General features: G+C 46.9%; 1 protein-coding gene across 1 annotated transcript; it reads left to right on the plus strand.

Moving 5' to 3' along the window:
* The first annotated feature begins 1,499 nt into the window (after nucleotides 1-1,499).
* LOC146187973 (uncharacterized) lies at nucleotides 1,500-26,272 on the plus strand. Its single transcript, XM_084604967.1, has 7 exons — nucleotides 1,500-1,696; nucleotides 13,178-13,378; nucleotides 14,410-14,610; nucleotides 16,234-16,497; nucleotides 17,325-17,450; nucleotides 24,580-25,051; nucleotides 25,871-26,272. The coding sequence occupies exons 1-7, from the start codon at nucleotides 1,515-1,517 to the stop codon at nucleotides 26,270-26,272; spliced, it is 1,848 nt and encodes a 615-aa protein (XP_084461093.1). The 5' UTR covers nucleotides 1,500-1,514.

Here is a 26,272-nt window from a genome sequence, read left to right on the forward strand (position 1 = left end):
ATTCGTCAAGTTGAAATGCACCATCTAGCCCATCTTCCTGTTTTGTTAAACCTATAGCTTTGTTCATGAGATGTCCAGAGTTCGAATTGTCAGGAGTGGAGGCACAGCAGTTGCCTTTGTCGCCTGCTCAGCCCGGATGCCCTTAATGAATTGTGGCCGCATTACAGCGACGCAAAACTCGAAACCAGCTCGCATGCTGTGCGGTGTGAGGCAATTTATCCCACGTATCCAAATCAATAACAATCGCCCAAAAGTTTGTTATTCGCCGATTTAGAATACCATATGTTAGACTTGAGGTAATGCTTGTGACTACTTCGTTGTTTGTCTATAGTCAATATAAAAAATAGCAAGAACCGCTCAGTGTTCGAGACACTTCATCCGCCCCCTGCTTTTAGTAGCAGAGCAATAGGTTGCAGATGACTACGGCATTGTGACTCTTGTATTTTTAATTCATTCAAATAACTCCAAGAGTATCTGTCACACAAGCAGTAAAAGGGAGTGTGCTTGAACCAGATGAATTTGAGCGAATAAAATGCATAGACTGGCGAACTTTGGGCGCTGAAAAAAAGCTGTCAAGCGATGATTTTGAAAGGCTAAATAACTGCTGAAACGAAGCAATGGTCGGGTGACAGTTACCGACAGTGATTCTAAAAATGCCGATGCATACCAGGTAACTTTTTTGAAAAGCAAGGAGCAAGCATTTGATGCAACACAGCAGAGATGCGAAAAGAAATACTTTTCATATTCGCTGCAACCGCGGGATGAGCTAAAGTAATGGAAAGATTGTGAAAAGCTATATTTTGAAAAGCAAAGTAGAAGCGGAGCAGCCTACTATAACATCCTAATACCAACATCGAAACATTTTTGAACTTTAAAAGGTGCAGCGCTGTCCCAAGGCTAACGCCTCATGAGTACAGCAGCACTTCGTCACCGTGGAACATCCATCGTCGTACAAATGAAATTTGTTTGGCGTAGAAATGCGGATGCTCTGTTCTTTTGAGGCCGCAGCGCGCGGTAGCCCTCACAGTGCTCAGGATTCTGCTGCAGCGGTTTGTGGCTTTCGGACCGCATTTCTCTTTTTCACTTTCTTATATGCTTATCTTGCATTTTACACAATGCGGGTAGCCAACCGAAAATTGCTGATTGTTAACCGCCATTACCCCTGTCTCGCAGTTATTCCAGTAGGGTGTTAGCCCGAGGACATTCCAGCACCTTTTTTGCACAAAAGAAATGTAAAAATGTTTAGTGTGTAACAACGTACTGAAACATCAGACATGTACAAAGAGACGGACATGTCAGTTATATCAGTGCACCCTCAAGCCAAAGAATCATTTGATTATATTTTGACTGCTCACTTTGTTAAAAACTTAGCGTCGGAGCTCTTTATTGCTGTGGGCCGTATGAAAATTTGATAATTGTTAGAAATCACTGCTTTTGCATAATCCTCGTCGAAAAAGCCTGACAACTTACGCTGGAGTGGCTCTGCAGCGGCCTTCGCCCTCTACGAGGCGTGCATGAGCCCGTGCGAGGAGACCATCTTGGAGCTGAAGGCCTTCATGAGGGAGCGTCACCTACGCTGGCCAGAGTACGGCTCGATGGGCAAGGACGCCTTGTACGTGCTATTGGACTTGCTCATCAACTGGGGCGTCCCGTTCTGGTTCGAGATGAGCCTACGGCTACTACCCAACGAAACCAGGTGCGTTAGTATCTGTTGGCTTTGGCAGTGCTATCGTTACTTGGACTCACAGTGAAAAGATCCTGAGAGCTTCTGCGGCAAATACATCATTTCCACTGCCGTGACGCTTAGGCTAGCTCGAACCCGGATTCCACTGGTTAGCACGCGTACTCTTCGGTTTGAGAAAATACTTGAAAATTATTTATTTATTGGAAAAGTCGGACTAGCATAAATACAAGTTATATAAAAATTTCTTTACATGATGAAATCCTTCGAAGATAACATGAGATGAGTTGAAGATTGATTCAATTAGCATCGGAATGAGGTATGAGCCTTTTTCTCAGGTCCTAGAGCCGAATACAAGTCGAGACGAGAATCTTTCCCGTGGCTCGGAGCATCCTTATTCACCAAACCTCCTTCTTCAAGCCCTTCATGGTCAGCTACTCTTTTGGTACGGCGAGAAATAAAATACAGGTCATATCGCTCAAGATCCTCAGCATCACTGCAACGATGGAGTGATATACGGGCTGGCACAGTATTGCTCGATTAAGCGGGGTCTCTCATTGTCCTCTCATAGACCGTGGGAATGGTAAAAGGGGAAGGAACACCGCTTTTGCAGAGGAGCAACCTTTTACCAGGTTGATTTCTTAATTCACGGGAACATGTGCCACTAGTGACTCCGTGAACGCCTGCTCCCAAACACGGCTGGATTTAAATACATAAGGTATAGTAACATTCTCTTCGATGTCTGGGTGTTCGCTCGTGGATGGGAGAGGCTTCTAAGAAGGTACTCAGCAGACGGTGCGGATCAACTTAGCAAAACAGACATGTATTTGCTTGCTTTCAACACAAAACAACACCCAGAAAAACACTTTAGCTGTGACGCAGTACGCCACAACGTACTAGTATACCGTGCACGGTACACTCACGGCTCGCAAGCCGTTAAAAGCGGGCCAGGCGCGCACCGCTGCCCGTAAATACGCGGAGCTCTCGGGCGACCGCAGGAGCTTCAAATAACGCGAGTGCTTACACTCGCGGCTACTTTCAAACTCGAGTTCCCTCCCCACCGAAGCGAAGCCCCTGACGCGCAGCGCGCCCTCTCTCTATTTTACAAGCCGTGTCACTCGTGTACGTTTTGCTTTCATGCGGCAGACAGCCGAGATCACCGCCTCTCCCCGCGGGGGCATTGCCCGCCGCTAGTCATGTTTAGTCTGGCGGCCCTCTTCCAGCAGATTCCGTTCTTTGCAGACACATGCGAAACCGGAGAGCGATGCATTTCTGCTGTCCCGGTTCTCTGTCTCCGGAGCAATGCAGCTGTTGAATACGGGTTTCAAATACGCGCATCGGGTCCGGCTCGGCGGGGGAGGGGAGAATCTCCCATTGCCGAGACGCCGACATCACTACAGGTATGATGGAGTTCGAAGACAGACTCCTCCCGCACCACTAATATATCGCAGGTAGAGAAAAATGGCCAGTTGGCGAGATAAATGTCCTTTGGGCAATCGTTTTTATTGCGTAAGCAATACTACGCCAAGTCTAACCGCTCGTCTCTGTGTGACGTGTCCGTGTTCGTGGTCCCTCATGAAAAAGTCAGCCTGCCATGACGGTTGAATTCACGTTACCCAAATGCCTCGGGCAGGAGCTGCCAACTCGGGTCGCTTCTTTCATACGGAAGGGTGATATCGGATCCGGCCTGCAAGAACTGTTCGCATTTTCGTTACCCCTAAGACACGCAGGCACGCAGAGATGCTTCCGCCGTTGCTTTCGCAATTCAGCTTGGGTTCAGTTCAGTTCCGTTCAGTTCAGTTGTTCAGTCGTATCCGACTCTTCGTGACCCTATGAGCCATATCACGCCACGCTTTCCGGTCTCCCACTGTCTGCCTAACATCACATATCTTCATCTGCAGCGCCTCGAGGATGCCATCTAACCATCGCGCCCGCTGCCTACCCCTTCCCCGGTAATCCTCAATCATTCCGAGCATCAAAGTTTTCTCCAGCGACTCCTCTCTTCTCATCAGATCACCAAAGGAGCTGAGCTTTAACTTTAGACTTTGACCCTCCAATGAGCAGTCAGGGTTTATCGTCGACAATATCGACTGATTTGATCTTCTGGCCGTCCAAGGAACTTTCAAAAGTCTCTGCCAGCACCACAATTCAAACGCGTCAATTCTTCAGCGGTCAGCCTTCTTCACAGTCCAACTCTCGCTTCCATACATCCCAACACGAAAAACCATAGCACGAGTTATACGGATCTTGGTTGGCAGTCTGATGTCTCTGGTCTTTGCAAGGCGGTCAAGGTTAGTCATGGCTAGCTAGGGTTAACCAGAGCTAAACCACAACAAATTTTTGATTAGAAGTTCTTAAATAAGTGGGGGAACGCTACTCAGCGAACCCACAGCCGAGGACGCAAGTCCGGGGAGACCCCACGTATCTCCCCTGGGAAGTAGTGGAAGGGATAGGTTATAGGGGAAAGGGAAGTAGGAATGAAGATAGGGTTACAGGAATTCTGGGGGTAATGGGGTAAGCATAGCATTTTGACGGAAAATTTGAGTCGATCTCCCTTTCAGACCTTCGTAGAGGGCGAGCACTTGCTCTTAGCTGAATGTGCGGCCCTCGGCCTAAAGCTCATTCCTCCACCTCAAGGTGTTTGCGGGTTTCCGGAGCTTGCCGGAGTTACCAGCGTAGGCTGGTAACTCAGGCAAGAGCGGCAGCCCAAGCCACTGGGGTTTTGAAATGAAGACTCCACTCACTGCCCCCCCCCCTTTTTTTTCTTATTTTTCTTTTTTATTTTGAAATAAAGTTTTCTCTCTCTCTCTCTCCGGAGCTTGAGACAGGTTCCCTTTATAAAACCACTTTTGAGATTCCCCATCCCCCAAGCCCGGTTCCATCACCCCGACTCTACTTGAGGTACTAGATAGGTGGACTTCGCTTAGCGTTCATCCCTACTCCTAGGTACTAGGCAAGTGGCCAGATTTTCGTCTTTGGCACAGACCGATGAATACTCTTCCGCGATGTTCACTGGACATTGCATGTAGGATGGTATAGCATGCAGGGTGGACAATCCTGAAGTCCCATCGGTAGCTACACGCTTATGTCCCCTCATAGTGCTCTAGGGCCTTACATCTTTCAGATGATGCTCCCTCGTTAGCACTTGGCCAATTGTTCGCCGGGCTACTAACCGTTTCCGAGGTCGGTGTCCCGCCTTTCCTGAGTCCCTACTTGTACCGGTCGCTTTCAGGGCATTACCTAGAGCTTTAGCACTGTTCTGTACACCTATTTCCTCTCGGCACCCTTTCGGAGTGTGTACTTAACCTTTAGGCCTTTCCGTATTAGGCGTTTCACCTCTTTTTCACCAGTATTTACCCAAGTTTCAGTGTTACTAGCTTTTAGCTATTCTCTATCGTCGTTTTCTCTCTTTCAAGTTAAATGCAAGTTCTCCAGAACCCAAGCTTGGTTCGCCAAAACCGCCAGGCTTCCATCGAGGCACCGTTCTCTTCGGCAACAAAAACCAACGCGTTGGCTGCTGGGTAATGCCTCTCAGCATGAGGGCAGCTAGCTGTGTTTCCTAACCGTACTCAGCAGCTACGTCACCGTTCTCTAGGCGGCGGCTAGGGATTTCCCTCGGCCTGCCGACCAACCTGTATACTGAAAAAGAGCATCAGAAATCAGCTAGCCGCGTTTCCCTACGTACTCCACAGTGGACGGGGCGTTCCCGTGTCCTGCCGACCGGCTCTATTACTGAACTCAATAAAGCATCGGAAATCCGTTAGCCGCGTTTCCTTGCGTACTGCGCAGCTGATATGTATTATTTAACTTTGAAGCCCTTGTTGGATTCCTCAAAAAGCACAACCCAAGCATGTGTGTTGGCTTCAGCATGGACTTCAAGGATTTATATTACAGCCTCGCCCATGATTGCCTGCTTAAACGTGTTCAAATGTGCATCACTGAGGACAATAATGAACATCATTTCATTGACGCCACGGGTGTAAGTGTTGGAAAGTTCATCGAAATTGTGAGGTTCTACCTGCAGTCCACCTTCATAGGCTGGAAGGACTAGCTGTATACGCAGAAGGCCGGAGTATGTATTGGGTCGAGTGTTGCACCGGTCTTGCGTGACATCTTCTTAATGCACGTGGACAGACACCTGAAGGATAACTTGAAGGGCCTACATCATTCCACCTTTAGTTATGTGGACGACTTTTTAGTATTCACAGACCGTGAAGGATTCAATCAAAGAATGAGGAACATTACTGAAGTTTTTACTGAGTGTGGATCTCTACTGGAGTTTAGTGTTGAAGAACCAGTGGACGATCGGTTACAGTTTTTTCGTTTATTGATTCAGTTCGGTCAGGACCATGTTTGTTGGGAATACAACCCGAGATCGGTGAAGCCCTTGCTAAGTTCCAGTTCGGGGTATTCGAAATTAGTGAAAAATGGGATGATCAATACATGCTTTTAAATGTGTTGAAGAAATCTTGCTACCACGGCATGGGCAAAAGTTTTGAACGGCAATTGACAGGAATTGCAAAGGCCGATTATCGGTATTCGGTTATTAATGAGGCATGTTGTCGTTTACTGGAGAGTCTTAAAAGAACAGTAAGGCAGAAATCTCAGCCCTGCACGGGTGAGAAGAAGAGGAAGATGCAGTGGTACCTTATGTGCATAGGATTTCTCATGGCCTAAAGAATGTGTTGATGGTACATTGACCGCCCCGCTCAAGATGAAGAAAATTGGCCCGCCTATTCAAAGGGAACGAGAATCAAAGAAGCAGGAATGTAGGGCTAAACATAAAGACCCATGTCAGCTGCAAGACTGGTGTCGTGTACAGGTGTCCAATCTCTTGTGGAGCCTGTTATATAGGACAAACAGGGCGGTGTATTAACAAGAGGCTACAAGAACGCTGAAACAACTTGGAAAGGGGCAAGGACAAAACATTTCTGGTCTTCCATTGCCATTCCTGTGAGACAGTGAAGAAGAAGTGTGCTCCCCTATTTGATCAGGTTAGAATTTTGTAACGGCACAAAGAAAAGCTGACGAGAGAACTGGATGAAGCATATTTTATTTCAAGGGACATTAAGTGCGTAAGCATGGCTTCTCTTGCTCTTTCAAGCAAAGAAATTTCTTTTTCTGAGTGACTGTTTAGCAGATGAACCCAGGGGTGTTTCACGCGAAAGCTTCGTTTTCGTCAAAGTTTTTGTCTGGGTCTTGAAGTAAGAGTTGAGGCTGAGTTGTGAGTGAGCGCTTGTTCTGTAACTTCCTTTTATCTTGTCTTGTGTCTTCCTGTTCGCGCTGTTTTTATTAGCAATGAATGCTTTTGACTAAACCTAGCTGGCCAGTCGGCGTGCCGCCAACACGCAAGCGGCACACTGCACATTACTAAGAATTATAGCAGCATTTGCGTATTTCATAACGCCAACGCATCGCATTTATCCACTCTGCTTCTTGGGGTGGCTTGTAGTGTTCTTTACAGGTATATGGACCGTATTTGATTCAAACTATTTATTCTTCATTGACTGTGATTCTGGTTCATTTGAATCACTGGCCAATAACACAATAAAGGTCGTACGCACAGGCTTTTCGCCACTAGTTATTACGCGTGAATTGCCATCAGAAGGCAGTATCCGGTTTCTTGACATCAACCTTTTATTTCAGGACGATCAGATTTACTGGAAATATCAGCCACGCGCCAATAAGCCACTGCTCCCGTATCATTCTGCGCCCTCTAAACTTGTCCAGAGGGGAACTGCAAAGTTATGCCTCTTCAATGCCATTAAGAAGTCGTCCCTCAGCTGATGGCAACAAGTTTTGCTGAACAAGTACAGAGGCTAACTGATGCCGGGTTTCCCATGCATGTCCTTACAAGTATTTCTGAAATCCTTTTAAGGCAGGTCTGTTCACCTCTAGATGTTCCTCTTCCTCTTTCCGCAAATAAGCAAAAAATTGCTGTTGTTCCGTACATTCACGGCTTCTCCCATCGCTTGAAAAAGATTGGACAAAGGGCCAATGTAAAAGTCGTTTTTTCAGCTCCTGAAAAGCTGCAGAAACTCTGCAAGTGGCCCTGCAAAAAAGGACGGTTGTACTACAAAGCATGTGAAAAAGTTCGTTGAATGTAAGGAATCAATTGTGTATAACATTCCATTGACATGCGGAAAGAAATATATTAGTCAGAGTGGAAGGTTCCTGAATGAACGCCTTCATGAACATCGCTACAATGTTAAAAAAAAAAAGAAGTGGTTTTCCTGATATGCACTGCAGACACTGTGTAGATTGCGAACCTGTCTTTGAGGCAAGCAAGGTCATGACGAAAAACCCTAGCAAACTCACCCGCGAAATCATCGAAGCTGACGCCATAGATAGCCTAGGTGACATGTGTATTGCAAAACCGCCTGTAGGTTTATAGCAAAAAGAGCCTAATTATCTGAGAAACCATTGATATCTGTTGATCCTCCTGTCTGCGTACTACGTCTGCGCAGTGCATTGCCACGCCGTGTATATTTACTACCCTAGGGTCCGCAATAAACCGTTGCAAGTTTGCGCTCGTGGGTGTTCTTGCTTCTTCCTTGTCCTGTCTTTGCGCTATTTTTGTTGACATGTGTTACCAACAAGCTCAAAGTACCGCCTTAATAGCAAAAAAGACAAACACCGCCAAGAAGACAACACGACACAAGCGTTCAATCGCAACTGAATTATTTATTCGAAAAACAGCATTAACAACACAGGGAGGATACAAAGAAAGCAAAATCCGATACCGCATCACGGATCCTAATCAGGGCATGAAAACACGCGCAAGATAAATCCTTGATAGCAGTGATGACTTCACAAGAGAACATGACATGGCTGAGCATTGATCCGTTGACGGGGTGATTGACTTCACGATACGACCTGACATTACGTAGATCACAGATGCGCTGGTCACGTAATGTTTCCGATAGTGGCGGCTAGCTCGGCGTCAGTTGGCAGCCGCGCTTGGCTGCCTGCAGTCGTACTTATACAGCACAGCGCATGAGTTTGGGCCGGAGTCAGCGCCGGCCTTGTTAGTCGCGGTGGAAGCACTACGAAGGTTTAATCGAGAAATTATCATAAGTGCTAGAAAGAGAAAATAAATGGCAACAAGTCTATCGGGTTGTAATGACGAAAACCGGCATCTGTAACGCTTGTTCTGCCCCGAAGCGGTGGTACAGTGGTAAGACGCCCACTACTGTGCCGGAGTTCTCTGGTTCGATCCCGACCACCGGCGGCAGTTCCTTTGCAAAGCTGCCCTTCCGGAAGACTGGAAGACGGCCATTTAGACCAAACCTTTTCCCCGGAACGTGACGCCTCGCAAGGACGAGAGGCGCACCGCGCGGGTCAAAGCCATAGCCCGGAAGCTGGAAGAGAACCCCAGGGTCCTCTGTGCGTATGCTCGCTCCGAAAACACAGTGCCCGTGCAGCGGTGGTGGTTACATCAAAAGACAGGCTGATCGTCAACGCGTGCTTAAAGACAACAGACTCTGCAGTTGCCGAAGAAGCCGCCGTGGCCCTCGCACTCGCACAGTCGAGCGTGGAAACCATGGCCACCGACTCAAAGACAGCCTAAGCTTCCGCAAAGGAGTAAGCCACCGGGAAGAGCCATAGAGCTCGTGTAGGTCCCGGCTCACTCGCAGGTAGCAGGCAACACCATCGCCGACTACCATGCCCGAAAAATGTCAATCTGAGTCGAACACGAGCCGGAAGAGCTACCGCATCCGGTTACCAGCTTTCGGGAGATTACCCGGGTGTACCGAGAAGAAAGGTGCACACTGCCAGAACCGCACCCAAAACTTACCAGGCAACAGCAAACGATCCTGCGTCGAGCGCAGGCGGGATTGATTGCACATCCCGTACTAATGAACCGCATGTACCCTGCGGAACACTATATTCTCTGTAATTTTTGCAAAAAAGAAAAGGGCCCCCTGCCGCACGTTTTGGCAGAATGCACAAAACTCAGGACACCCCTCCTCCCCTACCCGCAACTACCCACAATCCCCAACCCCTTGAGCGATGGGAGACATTGTATCCAGCCCCGCCCTATCAATGCAGCTCGCACTGACGGAAAGGGGCCAGGAGCTGTTGGCAACATATGGGTCTCACAACTAGGGAAGCACCCCGTCTGGTGCCTGCCTACTCCACCCATTTATTTCGGGTCAAATAAATGTTGATTCATCATTATCTGCGTTTCGATGGAGGCAAAACGAAGTGGCGTTCGTATGCTGTGAGATGTCAGTGCACGTTAAAGATCACCAGGTGGTCGAAATTACTTCGGTATTCTCCACTAGGACCCCGATTGCTCTCATTCCGCTTTCACTCCCATCTTCATCCCTTGCCTTACGGCGTGGTCTGGTGCCCACAGTATAAGTGCGACAAATACTGCGCCTTTCCTGTGAACATATTATTATTGCGAAAGTAATATTACGCCAGGTCGCTGCCTGCCGCGTGCGTGTCCGTGGTCCCTCATAACAAATCAGCCTGCCAGAACCATTTGCATTCTCGTTACCCCTATTACTCGCAGACACACAGGGGAATAATGTAGCAGGCAAAAGAAGCTTCCGCCGTTGCTTTCGCAATTCAACTAGAATTAACCAAAGCTAAACCACAAATATTTTTTTATTATTAATATTATTAACGCTCCTTCTAATGCTGTTGAAATTTAATTTCAAAATGAGTGGTGTTCTCGTAATTTTTATTTCCAGATGTAAGTGGCTGCATGCAGCCGCGGCGAAGACTATGCGATATCCGTTAAGAAATTAAATAAAGAGTTGTTCTGCGAATTCTGCCATATGCGATAAAAACTTGTCTTGACCATTCACAATCGAATCTAATGCGTGAATGGTGCAGGAACGAAGGGCTAGCGTGAGGTCACCTGTTGACTTGGAGAAATTTCCTGGTCCCCAAACTTGAACTATTTTTACTGCATCATTTGGTCACTTTGAAGAGGACTGGTATCTTCATCTACGAGGCCGTTATTGTAGAGGGCAACTGTGCTACGCACACCCTTTGTAAAAAGTTAAAGGCAGGGGTTTGCGTCTGACAAATCTGTACAGATCTTAATGCATTCACAGAGTGTCGAATCTGCTGAAAATATTATAGACCTTGGTCCTCCCTCTCCCATCAATTGCACTTTCACAAATGCTACTGGAGCCGCACTACATGCCTTAAAACATATCCCTGGGCTGTAAACATGACAAATGTTGCACGTGCTGAGCTCCTATAAACCAGGTTCTTCGCATTAGGCGATGTTTCCTCAGCTACTAACCAGCACAGTGTTTCGGTACCCATTTTGGTAAGTGTGCGTTATCTTATGCTAATACGCCTATCAGTGCCCCGAACACATGTGAAACGAATATTATTTATTTGATTGACAATGCCCTGAAATGCACATTGCTCACATTTTCTCAGTCCTCTCGTCGCTGCAGAGTATGGTATAACAAATTCATCATAATAAACAATTTCCCCAACATATTCCACGAAGCACAATTGCAATGTCGCCGAGCGGCATTGAAAAGATCTCGTTAGGCCATTTAGAGCGAACGTTAGTCCTATAGCAAAAGCTATCTCAACTTTCAGTTGGCATATCATTATGCAGCAAAGACGTCGCAATCTTTCCTGTTTAGGCCTGAGTTGGATATCAGAGATTAATCGTTATGACAATTAAAAGCGACCGCAGGTACTGAATTCTGATCATGCAGTCATATTTAGCTCATAGTCTTCCTTTTATCCGCAAGGTGGAGGCTGGAAAAAATAAACGATAGGGGAGTAAAAACGTTCATTCTGCATATTTACGAGCTATACTCTGCAGTTCTGAAATGTCTTGGCTAGACTGTTGTTGATAGATATCTCCCTTGTGATGACTTCCGGGGAAAGGCATGGTAACGAAAAATTGCGGTGTTATAAACATCCCTTGAACATAGTGATTCGAGCGAAAGCGTATAGAATAGCCTCAATATCTCACCACCTTTTCCATCCGCGGACACCACTAAATGCCGAAAACTTGTACCTAATCAGGTCAAGGTCACGTTATTATTTTTTCTGCGGGTTTTGGGGAAGAGAAGGCGCCTTACAGTTTCGCGTGGATACAACAGAACTGTGGACGTCTATACTTAATCATGTTAAGATCAAACTACCTTCTTCGAGGTCAAACCCCTGGTTAAGTCAAGGTCACATTTTGATATTTTTTTTAAGTTAGGTTTTGGAGAAAGCTAGGCACAATTACATTAGGGCGGACTCCACAGAATGATAGAGCCCTACACTTAGTCAGGTCAAGGTCACCTCGCATTTTGGAATTTCAATTACATACATTGCTTTACAGGAAAAGGAAGGCGCAGTATCTGTCGCACTGATACTGTGGGCACCTAAACCGCGACAAAAAGAAAGGCATGAAGCAAATCGAGTGCCGTCGGCTCCACGCGCCGCACGTGCGAAAAAACGTTGTAACACTGGAGTTTTACAGATATAAAAAGCATTACGCAATACACGAGCAAAAACCTACCCGTTTGTGCATTAGCCTATAATAAAAATGAAAAAGAATAATAAATGGTGTAGAAACGATACAAAGTGGGGAGTCTAATGGGCATATGGGATTAAGAAGTAGAACTGTGGCCAGTGGATACAGGCGATGTTAATTAAAGGCCATTACGAGAAAATTCGCCCCAAATGCCATGTTAGTAAGAGTAAGTTTCTGACAATATTTTCGTGCAGTACAGGGCATTAATTACAAAGCAGCGCACCAGGACTTCGTACAGACAAAGAAAAAGCACGACCTTTCTGTCTGCGCGTGGTGCTAGTGCAGTGCGCCCTAATTAATGGCAGACTAACTAGCACTGTCATCCGCTTTACAGTACACTCCAGTCCGTCGTACTTCTAGACGATCGCAGGAGCCGATGAAGTAGGGCAGGTTATCTCCCTCAGTTTTAATTGACCCTAATTTCCACAAGCAAAATACTGCTACATCTGCGTTGTGTGCACAGATATGTTCAAGCAATCACAGATTTTCTAAGAGTGTGTCGATCCCAGCACTGTTTTTTTTTTCTTTTGTTTTTTGTTTCAGGCGAGCTTCGTCTCCCTCACGAATAAAATTGTACGGTTTTGAGCTATGGAGTATTCAGCGAGCTTAGCTTATATTTGGAAACTATGCGAGGTAACGGGTAGTGCGCTATTTTATGTGCGCATATATTTCTGCCAGTACAAACACCAGACTAATTTCAAGCAGAAATAAGGGCTACTACACCTGCGGAAAAAAGTGCTGCTTTCAAGACGCTTCGTTTATTTACTTGCAAAGGCCTGAAATTTCGACGCCGCAATTTTCTTCAATCATTACAGTTTTTATGAGACTTAGCGCACATCTGCATATAATAACAGGTAATGTTTTTCTCAGAAAAGCAGAAAAATATTTATTTTCAAGGGAGCCAATCAATAGCTAAAAAATAAACAGTACACCAATCAGCGCACCAAACTAAATTGAGACTCTGCTTTCATTCTGTCCGCCAGGTACAGCCTGTACATCAACCGCGTCAATATAAACAAGTGGCGCCGCCAGCGACAGGTCTCCGCTGACCAAGGTCTACTGACGCAGTACGCGACGCAGTTTTACGCCATCTTCGGTGCTAGCCAGGGCGCCCGCTCCCTCATCCCGAAGCTGCTGAAATGGGAGAAGGAAATTCACGCCATCATCGACCCTCCCGAAAACGAGTTTGTATATATAATACAGCGCATTGACCTTGTCATGTGTTCTTCGCACTCAGGAAAACTTGTACTGTGAGACAAACCAGCTGTGTGAAAAACCGGGTACGTCTTGTATATTAGGCGAGTACATAGTAGTGTACGACATAGCCTAAACGTTAAAGAGAACAATGAGCCAATATTTTAATATCACGTTCGAGTGAGAACAGGAGCTTCAGCAACAGCTGATTTCCTTATATTGAAAGGGTAGTGTGTCACTGCAGTCTAAGCTTTACTGGAGACTAAGTTTCGCTCTGCCATGCATCAGCATTCCATGGCTTTCATATGTTGCGTCACCTTTCAGTGAATAGGCTTCTCACTGGTATCAGGAAACATGGTTCCGGAGCTATTCGAGCCTGCATCAAATGCGTTACTGCTTGTGTCAATTTCTTATCTCTGAAAGCCGTGATTAGGCTTTTTGAATACCACCGCAGTCGATAGCTTTGAGAAATACAATCCGTCATGAATGAATACGAGAAGCCGACTAGCTGTGCATCGCGGCAGGAAGTTCAGAGGAAAGCTCTCGCTTGTTACACAATGGTAAAGTGACACGGTAAGGACCGGATACTAATTTAAGACTTCTGTTTATAATATGCTTTGAAGCAGGGGAAAAAACATTAACTACGGTACTCCTAAATAGGTGAGCCCTGAAAATGTCAGGAAAACAACTACTATTTTCAAGAATATTTGTTTGGTCCATGATATCTTGCACTCGGTCTTTAAAAGATGAGCATTTGACGCAAATATACGTAGCCTACATACTATAGTACATTAGATCCTTTCAAGCTTGACTCCAAATAAACCAGCCAGACTGTAGCAACTTTACTTGTCTCATCCCAATTTTTTTTTTTATTGTTTTAAGCACATCGGGTCCTGAAGAGCTATGCCGCTAGCACAGGCAGGCGTTAAAAGCAAGAATGGTGGCGTTGTTATGAAAGTTTCAGCTTAAAATGTCACAAGCCCTTTTGCGCTTTCAATTCCTCTATGTTTGTGCTCCGCAGGGAAACGCACAGCAAGGGCCCCACTATTCTTCGATTGCCGCTGAGGGTCGCGGCCGCTTTCACGCCAAGCATCCCCACCGACAAGTGGCTGCTTTACCTGAACGAGCATCTGCACCCGTACCGCTTTGAGGCCAACGACAGCATACTGGTCGACGACCTCAGTTTCACCGCCATGATGTCAGAACTGTTCCAGCGCTACAGGTGGGTAGCCCTGCACATCGCGAACGGGAGATTTACGACATGCTTAAATGTTCGGCAAAATCTTCCTGAATCAGCCTAAGCCCCATGTGGGAATAAATCTAAAAATAACAACACCTACCCAGAGCCAGCCTAACGGTGGATGAATATGAACATTGCGTTGTTTTATAAAGATCGAAAAATAACAACAGTTTGAATGAGTATGCAAAAATAAGAAGTTTCTTTTCTTTACCTTCTCCGTTTCCCTAAATGCAATTACATAATGGCATACGTGGGATCACCAATGCCCTCGCCCCGTATTCACTACGAAGTAAAAAAAAAAAAGTGAACATGCAGCAGCTATTCGTTAAGGCGATGCCAGTGTGTGTGCCATTAGCCGCCACTCCTCAGTGGTGACCACATGCCACATAAAGCTGGGGAAGCGGAATTTTTCCTGCTGTAGGGGAGCGCGTGCAGGCCGTGAGAGCATAATTTTAGCGAGGTGTAGTTTGGTAAAAAGGTGCATTTGCGCAGAGAATGATCTATGCAAGAACAAGGCACATTGGTGAAGAACTTCCCGAAGAAATATCCCCAACGCGCACATTTCACACGCATACTTTTTGCGTGACTGACGCTACCTGCACACCAAATTACAGAATGCATGTGCGATGATGTCGTGCTTCTTTAGGATAACAGCTTATGGGGCGAGTTGGTGCATAATACCCAGAGCAGCAGCGCAACGCCTGTATTGTGGTTCTCTCTGCGTGTTTGTCTACCTTGCGCCGCATTTCTGGCTATCGTGCTTCCTTAACTGCGCAGATGGCAAGGAGTTGATGTTTAAAATTCGAATTCCTTATCAAAATTTCTCTGTGTTTTGATTGCTCACTTTAGTCGCTGTTGCTGGAATTATTCACTCAGGCCAGCGGATGCGAAGAATCGAATAGGAATCACTAGAATACTGATGTCCGGCGTAGCACTGTTGCGTATATATGTCGTACCGTCAGCTAAGTTTGCATGAATACAAAACACTAGGAGTGGTGAAATATTGTGAAAAGAGAGCGCCCGAATAACGGCAACCTGATTGGCGTCGGTGTCCATATGGTTAACATATCATTCACCTATATAACAAATAAAAATGTGCAGATTTATCAAACAAAACGCAAGTCACACTGACTCAGTTTTCATAACTTGTTTTGTACAAAATGGTACCCAATAATTGAAGGTCATCGTATTTTGCTTATATAATCGATTCTTCCCACTCTCCTGTTAGACAAAAATGTTCATCCTCAGTTGGTGGGATTTTAATTTCTTTTTGAAACACCTCTTTGAGGCTCTACTGCAAGCCATTTCCAAAACACAGAAGGCGGTATCTTCTTATTTCTTTACCTTTTTTTAGACCCTACGTAGACGGTTCTAGATCAAATAAAGTGCGGCTGCCTGCATTGACAAAAAAAAAGTGAAAGTTTTTAAACTTGCATACAAGTGCACGTTTACATAAGCTATTCCCAGAATACTCTGCCTCAAAGTCAGCTCAATGATGTCATTGGGGCGTCCCTTCTAAGTCATGCAAATTTCCGTAGCGCTTTCATGCTGCAATGATTAGCGGGCACCGTCGCCACCAGTGCTTACCAGTCGTCTCTAATGCAGCGACGAAGACATGCTGTACACGCTAGGTTGGTGGTTCGTGCAACAGTTCACGGTCATCACCTCACTGGACGGCGGTGTCGCCTCTTACGGCAGCGTGGCGCTGGCCCAGGTTAACCGTCCCGGAGACTGCTACGCTCTCGCCGAAAGCCGCTTCATGCAACAGCTGTTCCTCGAGAGGGCGCGGGAGACACTTGGGGCAGCAGGAATGCGTCAAGCGGAAGAGGTTCTCGAAGGGATTCGCAACACCACAATTTCAATGCTTGAGTAAGTTCGAAAACATCGGCGGAAGCACGAACCATAGGCACAATATTGGTGCTGTGTTCCTACTGTTCCATTCAACATAGGAGCAGTGCGTTTCCAGCAGATTCAATATTGTACCAATGGCTTGCAGTACTTGGAACTTGTGCCTGCTTGTAGCCTGTACATTATTTCATTGACACAGAAGGATTGTTTATAGCAGACGAATGTTGTTGGAGAGCAGACGATTCCAAATCTTATATTGGGAAATTAGAGCTCTTTAGAAGCAATACATGCTTTCAAGCACATCGGGAGGCGTAATGGAACGATAACAGACAGCAGGTAGTGCGTGACGGAGAGTGGCACCATAATGGCGCACGATATTGCTTCAATATCCCACTGCTGCAGCTTTCTAGAAGCGCCTGTGCACTTCTATGCACCAACCACACTGTGCGTGCTTTTATAAGTGACATTAATGAGATTATTCAATAAGCTATCCCGTAGCACATGTATGTCAATTTATTCAAATATTCGAACAGGGCATGCTGTTCAATATCGTTGATGCAGAGAATTAATCACACTCATTTAAATCATGATTCATAGAATTGCGTTTGGTGCTCATTGGCCCAAGATGCCTTTGCGCCATAAAACAAATCTGTCCACCGCTACGATTATTAGAAGTCCGTATAGATTCTAAACCTTGCTGCTGCATATATCCTTGCTAATGATAATATAGTTCGGCAAAATCCAACCCATAGCATTTGTGACTTTCCGGAACTGCCGTAATGGTTGCTGTTGCAAAGCACACAGTGTAAACCTGATGATGGCTGCAATTGTCGTAATCACCCTCGCAGGTCGCTAGCCTGGATGGATGAGAAGGGTCGCAAAGAAGCCGCTGCTATCGTGGCGGCCACCCGTTTCCAGGCCTGGCAGTCCGATATTGCGGATAGCCGAACCAATAGCTGGAGCCTTCTTGCAAAGTGAGCGCTGCTAAGTGATCATAACAAAAAAAAAGTAGAGGTTCATGTTTGAAGAAAAGCGCAATGCACACAAGCACACTATGCAAGAAGAGCGACGAGCAGAGCGCCGCGCTTGCACTGATCTTAAAAAAAGATGCTTCACCAACTAGCCTGCCAAGAGCATGCTGTGGACGTTCAACTATTATTGAACCAAGTTTAACGAGCATTAGCCAGCAGCCGCAGTCGCTACTTCCGTTCCAACTTGGCTTGCTTCTACGCTTAGTGATCGTCTCACCAGCTTGGTGGGCTAGTCTAACTTCCCCTGCAATGGTCTGGCAGCCTAACTATGGCTGCGGTTTGTCTTTATCGGGATGGCTTACGTGCATGAGATACGTGCCTAGGTAAAATAAATGAGTGGCGCAAATAGGACTTATCGAGACTACGATGTTCACAGCACAGCTCGAGAATGTTTTGCAGTTGGAACTTGATTATGAGGAGAGATGTTTATGGCATAGGGCGAAAGGGTGTTGCAGTTTTTATCGACTGTGGCGTATCATATTGCTCTCGTGCACGGTGACATAACGATGATGCTGTTTGATGCACAGCGCGTGATGAAGACGACGGTGTTTTCTGCGCACTTCAAGAGGAAACACGTAGCGCCGTCTGTGGAACGCATGAGGTAGTAGGTCCAGGAACGCGAAATTCCAAGATGAACGCGGTTGACCTGACGCGCTGAAACTCTCCTTGATCTTTTTTTTCAGATTCAGCCATTGCTGCACAACATCACAATCAAGAGAGCTTATCAGGTCCATGGAGAGATACACCCCCTCCAATATTTCTCCACTTGCCTTCTTTTCCTCTTGATCTACTACCACCTTATCTATGCATCTTTCGTATTCTCCTCTATCTTTCTGGCTCTGTTAGCCTCTGATACAGTAAGCCTCTCTTAGAATTAGCGTCGTTACGTTAGTAGGTCACCGCTTACGTTCCCTTCGTGTTTCGGACGCTCTCGGCTGATGTGGTGACAGCTGGATTACGTGCATCGTAGCATTGCACGGTATTGCAGGTGAAAGAGTTTCCCATGGTTGGCTAAGGACGAATAGGTTTTACCTAGGAAACCCATATGCCGTTCAAATCTTGCGACTTACCCTTAACACACACTCCCTACTTGATGAGTTGGTCTTTCTCAGGCTTCAGCAATAAGAGCAACAGGCGGACACATTAATTACCGCTGCATTTACTTGTTGTATCGCGCTATGCGTGTTTCCACAGATGATGTCGTGCATTCTGGCACTAGCGATCGATCCAATTTAACCGTCCAGCTTCCAGCACCCTAATTCGAAGAAACAAAGATGGGCAAAGCACGGAATAGCCGTCCTTTCCAACTAACGCCAACTATAAATAGAGCCGCCAGCAATGAAGTGGAGACAGAGTGCAGAATATGGAATATCATCCAACTATCCAGAGCACTTTGGAAATTGAACTAAGAAGTTGCCATACTTGATGGCTTGAGCGGAGAAGGCGTGTGTTTTAAACTGTTCACTATCGGATCCCTTATGAGACACACGCGATGCTCATTTTAATCGCGCTTGTAAATAGAACAAACGCTCAAAATTACATATTTGACGACATTTTTGGCAGTCACGTATACCTAGATTACTGCCACTCGTGTCGTAATCTAACGCCTTCGCATTTCCATGTTGAGCAGTGAGATGACCAGTTCCCTCAGAAAGTTCATATTTGCCTTGCATGCCTGCAAGCATCCAGGTTGGTGAATGATAGTGCAAGGTTTTGTCGAGATAAGTTGGGTGCACTTAGCTTAAATTGCCTGATAGCTATGCTGTTCTATGGGCAACGAAATTTGTATGGTATGTGTATCATTTCATGTCTAGCCGAAGTGAAACGCGGTCGCAGCCAGTGAACAGTGAACGAAAGGCTTTATTCAGCAAGTGTTCTTATAGCGCACTCCGTGCGTAAGAGGGAGAGGGCGGCTTGGCCGCTGGCTCATGCGTGCGTCACCTACTGAAGATACGATACAGTATGAAATGATTGATGTGTCCTGTTGCTTCTTGGAGAGAACGCCGCCAAATCTACAGGATTGATTTAGCTGTGCTTCCTTCCTACAGGGAAAATTTAGACAAGAAACAGCGCCGCTGGTTTTCGAGGCTGGGCAGTCATGCAAAGGTAGACATCTTTATTAATGCGAGCACGCGACTCCTTGTCGAGACCTGTGCATGCATAATGAAGTGATGTACAAATAAGCACTACACACTAAACACGAGTCCACCCAAGCCGGAGTAAATCCATGGCTTGTCCTCTAACGTCCTCCCTAAACGAGGTTCGATTTAGAACGCTGGATTTTGGCAAAATTCCACCCTCCCCACCTCCGAAAAAAAGAAAGAAAATAAAAACGAAGCACTTGCTGATGGCTGCGGGAATTCATTTGGGGTAGATTTTCACTCCCAAATATGCGAAGCCCTCACGGTTGGTATTGGGAGCAGATGCTCACTGAAAAAATACGTACATTTGCGGCTAATCTGAGACGTTTTTACCGCGGCCTTTACCAATGCTATTAGGTTCGATTGAATTTTGCAATTACACAGCGCTCACCGCCGTCACGTGTAACGGTTCGTTTCTGTCGAGTAGGGGATACGCTGGTACATGACGACTTCGTGTGTGAACGGCGCCACGATCTCTCCCCACCGACTTCCTCAAAGAGGCAGCGACCCGATACGCTTGACCTTTGGCGTTCTCACCCTGTTCGTAAACTATAGGCGGAACTGTGCTCACTCGGCGGCGAACCATGGGGGCAGGAGTGCGCGCAGCAACCGAACACGAGGAAAGGAAGAGGCGGAAGCGGGGGGGGGGGGGGGGGGGGGGGTGTAGCCGGAGTCAGCGCTAGCAGCGGCTGACTGATGCCGCTAACGCCGCTAGCAAGTCAAGGCAACGTGACTGCGTGGAACACCGTCGCCACCATGCAGAAAGACGAGGAGGGGTCCCCCCCATTTTCCTGCGTCGCGGCGAGGGTGCTCTCCGGTTACCGAAACGCCGGCTGATCACGGTGCGTGCATCCCGTTCTCAGTCGCTTCACTCGCAAGTGGCGTCAGCGGCATCAGTCAGTTGCTGTTAACTGTTTGTCCCGCAACGTTCCTATGGGCCCACGCGCTGCCTCCGACAACCTCCGACAACCTCCTGATTACTTAATTGCTCTCTTCATTCCTCCGACCACAAAGTTTCTTTCATAACAGGCAAGAACTGTTAGTGGAGTGTTTCTTGAAGGAATACGCGTGAAAAATTAAAAAAAAAGGTTGTCTGTAATTGTACATGCGTGTCTTGCTCGAACTTTTTGCCTCGATCTATCGAGCTGCGCTGAAATTTTGCATTAGGAAGTAACGTAATCGTCAGCAACTTTTTTTCAGCACGAATATTTTGTTCGCATATTGTTTTCTTTCACAAGCCATCATTACATTACGCGACCTCATTGATCCTCTGACATGTTTAGAGCTCCATTTATAGATTGTCAAGGCGGCTGAAATCGATGTGCTTATGCTGTACTATTTAAGCATAGAATCTGAAGCATATTGTAACGGGCTGCAAGGAAGATAAATATAGCTATGCAATAGGCGATATGCGATGATTTCCGTAGTTTTATACACCGCTTTGTTGATATCGCCTCCATGGTGACAAGTTTGTTAAACAAAGGCATTTCTTTCGAGTGGACATCGGAATGTGAGGCCCCCGTTCGTCAGCTCAAGTTTCTGTTGACATCGCACCCTATTCTACGCCCCTTCAATACTGCAACGCCGACAGAAATTCATGCGAATGCGAGTGGTGTTGGCATTGAGGCTATCTTGAGTCAGCGCTGCAATAAGCAAGAACATGCTATTGTATACGCCAGCTGTACTTTAAGCAAGTCCGAGTGGAACTACACTGTTACTGAGCAGGAATGTCAAGCAGTGGTATTCGCATCTAGCGGTTTCTGTCGTACTTACAAGATCACCCATTCATCATTGTAACCGACCACCACTCTCTCTGCTGGCTCATGAACTTTCGGGATCCCAATGGGCGTCTCGCATGATGGGCCCTTCATCTACAGGAGTACACCTACGAGGTGGTGTATAAGAGCGGCTGACGCCATGCCGACGCAGACTGTCTCTCACGCCTTCCCCTAGACAGCTGTGAGGGCGACGCGACAACTTCGACGACTAATTTCGGTTGCGGTTACAGAGTTTCCGGACCTTCAAGTGTTTAAATCAGAACAGCAAATGGATCCGGGTCTGATCCCTCCCTACAACGCCCCGCAGACCTGTCGGGATACCGGCCATTTTTGTGTACGGGATGGTGTCCTGTGAAAGAGGAACTATTCTTCGTGCAGTGGACCCGCGTGTACTACTTGTAGTTCCCGAAACCTCTATTCGTCTGTTTTGCGCATACTCCACGACACTCCCACTTCTGGTCATCCCCGATCGGCTCGGATGCTCCGGCGAGCCCAAAAACGGTTTTAATGTCCTAAAATGCGATCGCCCATTGACAGATATGTGACCAGTTGCCCACAGCTGCCGCCCCGCTCGCACGACAAGGTCACATCGACGCTTCCCGCTAAATGTGCACGCGCTTTGTGATGTAAGCAGTAATCGATTTTGGGTCAATACTGCCAGAACTACACTCGATGGCCATATGCAACCGCTACACCTCGTGAATACGCGCTCCGAAATGGCCGAAACTGTAGACCCGAACCCCGTGTACTCGCGCTAGGCTTACTCGTCACGGAACAGACCGGCAGTGTTACGCCGTCTAATATTCCTCGTCAAGGTCATTGCTGATGAGAAGGGGGAACATATAAAGTATAGCTGCTCGTTTTTCTTTTTCTAACGCGGTTATACTGACAAAAGAATCAGGTGTCAAGTTCTCGCTCGGCCTCCAATCCGACCAGAACAGATCGGGCGACCGACCGCTGATCAGTTTCGCCGGCGTCGCGAGACCAAAAGCCTCACACTACGGTGATATGTGACCATTGGTCGTGCTGGCGTCGTCGCCAGTGTAATGCGACAGATCAGCGCGTCGATAACCTAAGGAACCTAACCGTGCAGCCCACTGACTGTCACCGTGCGCCTTATGCTGAAGAAAACATTCGTTACTCTATATCGCTTTCGTGCGATAACGTCTTCATCAAGCACTTTTGCATAAGGGACGACAACTTGGCTATCGTCCACAAAAAAACGAATAAAAAGAGACATGCCCTTTGACATTGCAGCCTGAGGCGCGCTCTGCCGCTTATCCTCTTCTGACGTCACACGAGCATTTTAAAATGGCGGTCACTCTCGGTGCGAGAAACCTATATTGCTTTTTTGTATTATGCACCACGCACTAGACACATCCGAGTAGAATAACAGACCGGTAATTATTCACAGAAGTATAAAACGGCAATACATCGAACGACCATGTCATAGCCCCTTTAAGAGCTGTCATGTCAAGGCAGAAATACTCTGCAGGTCAGGAGCGCGACAAATCGCGGACTAGAACTTGTATCGGTCAGAGCGAAGCAAAAGTCAACACACAGCTCACGACGTCCACTCAAGTGAACAACTCGCGCAGGCGTCTTTTCATTCTCAGTCGTACTTGCAAGCCGTAGGAGGCTACGCGAAGGTACCGTCGCTCACGTATCCATTTCAACGGTGGCCGCAGGGAATTCGGACGATTAACCGAGCTCGCATTACAGGAGCAGTTTGAGAACTTTAGGCCTACTTCGCGGATTTATGACTAGCAGCTTATCGGTATCGCTCAAGACAAAAGTATACAACAGTTGCATCTTACCTGTACTCACCTATGGGGTTGAAACGTGGAGGCTAACCAAGAGAGTTCTACTTAAGTTGAGGACAACGCAGGGGGCTATGTAACGAAACATGGTAGGGGTAACAGTAAGACATAAGAAACGTGCAGAGTGGGTAAGAGAAATAACTCAAGTTACGAACATTCTAGTGCAAATCAAGAAGAAATGGCATCGGCAGGACATGTAGTGCGAAGAGAGGATAAGAGATGGTCGCTTAGGGTAACAAACTAGATTCCGGGGGAAGGAAAGCGTAGAAGGGGGCGACAGAAAGTTAGGTGGGCAGATGAGGTTAAGAAGTTCGCAGAAGTCAAGTGGATGCAGCTAGCACAGAACCAGATAGGAGTGGCCTTCGCCCTGCAGTGGGTATAGCCAGCCTGATGATGATGATGATGATGGCGACAATGATGAGGCCTATACCTCTACGCAGCGTTTGCTTCATTCGGTGTAACACGATCCTTAGCGTCATTCGCGCAGGTGTCTTTGCACACTGTCTCAGGTCGAACTCGTTGGATGAAGCACGTTAACTGCTTCAACAGAGGCTGCAGTCAAACCTTGCAGCCGGTCGGGATCCATTCAGCGGCGCAATTCGAGATGTTAGACATGCCTCCAAGGAGGTTTCACGTTTTTACCGTCGGCCTCGCTCGGCGCGCAACACGATGCTTGCGCCGTCTGCGGTTAGGAGCATCTCTTGCCCGAAACAAAACCTGCCGTTTCGAAAGCGAAACTGATAAAACAAATACGTAAATAAGCGTACTTCCCACTGACGTATGCTTACGGAACACAGCGCGGCACATCGGCCTTTATTCATCTCAACTGCCATATGTTCTTTTTTAACACACCATTAGATATGTGGATTCAGAGCTCCGTCCAACCTCCGTCAGAGCTCCGCGGTAGACAAGATAAAGTTACTTCGGGGTTCACGAGATTTTGTGCTCCGTTTTAATCGTAATTCGTTCCGATGGTACAAATTTAAAGAGCGGATGGCTGCTGTTAGGGCTCCCTTTTGGTGTATTCAGTTCTTAAGGTGTAGTTGTTTTGAATTGCCAGTATCCCAACTGTCACAAAACTTGTCGCTTACTATTACTTGCCATTTGTGTGGACCACATTCGCGTTCGCGCCGAGGAATTTCGGAGGTTCGCTCAATTCATCGCCATCTGGGCGTTGGAACACCGCGGTGCTTTCTACCGCGCGAATTTTGCCGGAGAAGGGTGCCTATATTCTGCGCTAACGAACTTCATCTCTGCATTTCTTTCATGTGTAGCATTGAATATTTAGACAATTTCTCGTGCGAAATTGGAATGTCCATCTTTATAACTGCAGGAAAGCACCAGGTGACGACTACCGTGGGCTGAGACAGACTCTACTAGCCGGAGCTAGCAATCAGAGAGGCTACATCGAAAAGAGGACATCTCACGGGCCTCCTCTGGACGTCAAGTACTCGAACCCTATAGGTCGGCGAGGTCGCGTAAGCGTGGCATCTGAACAACGCGGCAAATACGGCACACTAAATCACCGGGTCCTGTCGACGCACACAACAGTCGTACAGGGCTGGATCAAGGCGGCCGTGATGTACAAGAGCCGGGTCGCCAATTGGCCCTTAGACGACACGTTTCAGCACCGGCACCTGTCGTACGCCCAGCTGGCGCACTATGATTACTGGTGGAACTCGCTGTTTCTCCACATGGGCGCCTTCGCCGAGCCTCTCTTCTTCATGGACTCCCCGCGGTCGGTCAACTACGCAGGGCTGGGATTCATGGTGGCCAGGCACCTGGCGAAGGCCTTCGATTCCAAGGTTTTTCTTGCAAAAAGATTGCGCTGCGGACGATAAGCTTTGCTATTTAGCTTTTCTCGCAATTTGTAGCATTAATAACACGTACCCTGAAAATGGCAGACGTCATGCTGCCAATAACCTTGGATGAGTGACTAGAAGTTAGAAATTAGAAGTTAGAAGAGTTCGGACCAACTGGATTAAGGACGGAAGCTGCGTGTTGTAGCTCTATTTTTTTACGCAACCCACTTGACATCTTGTTCACAGTGGCCTACAGCTTTCTGTTTATCGCTATGATGTTTGCTAGCGTGGATCTCCACGATGGTGTATGAAATTACGGAAGTGAAAACTGCACTTTGATAAAATCGAAACGCAAATGATGGCGTTGTCAATATGTGGTCCTATCGGGTATAGAATCTCGAGAAGTCTAAAGTAATCCTATGTTTCGCTCACTATTCGTCTCCTTCCCCCCCCCCTCCTCCTCTTTCTGCTTGTTTTCATCTTCCTTGAGTAACTCAGTTACTGCGTTTGATCTTTGTTGTAAGCAGTTTAGAATAATAGTTTGTTCTGCTTATTTGCTTCCACTGGATTGTGCTAGCTCAAGCTCATGATAATCTGGAATATACTGCTAGCATGAGCTACGAATAAGTTTAAACAAAAAGGAAAGGTCAGTGCAAACTGGAGCTTATAAATCGCGAAAGGTTTTTGATAGATTCATTGGCAATTATATTTTGTTGTGATTGCAGTGCTTAATGTCCTATCACAAAACTAACACTGCTCAGAAGTGCATATGTATGTTAAGATAACCAACTTTTATTTCCTGCTCCGCTTCCCTTAACGCAGCGAGGAATTTGGCTCGACCTCAACCGCAAGACATGGGGGCACACCTGGATTTCTCAAGAAAGCCGCTCGTTCTACGAGCTAAAAATAGCCTGTGTTGGCGGTAGCGAACGCATTTTGAACCACATAATTGGGCTGGAGGTAACGCATGCCGCCGCATTTGGTACAAACGTTGGAGGAGTAACAAATCCTGAAACAGAAGATCTGCATTTCTCTCTTCCCGGTCTGAGCAACACCTATAGCGCAGAGATGGTGTTTTTCCTGACCTATTGCCGAGCCACTTGCGGGTCGATGGTCGGCTGCGGGGACGTCCTCAGAAGAGTGGATCGTTTCGGAAAGGCCTTCAGGTGCCACAAAGACTCACCGATGACATCATCTCCCAAGTGTTCCTTTTTTAGACACTGA

The sequence above is a fragment of the Amblyomma maculatum genome, chromosome 5 (genome assembly GCF_055883805.1).
Source record: "Amblyomma maculatum isolate TAMU_Amacu chromosome 5, ASM5588380v1, whole genome shotgun sequence".
Lineage (NCBI taxonomy): Eukaryota > Metazoa > Arthropoda > Arachnida > Ixodida > Ixodidae > Amblyomma > Amblyomma maculatum.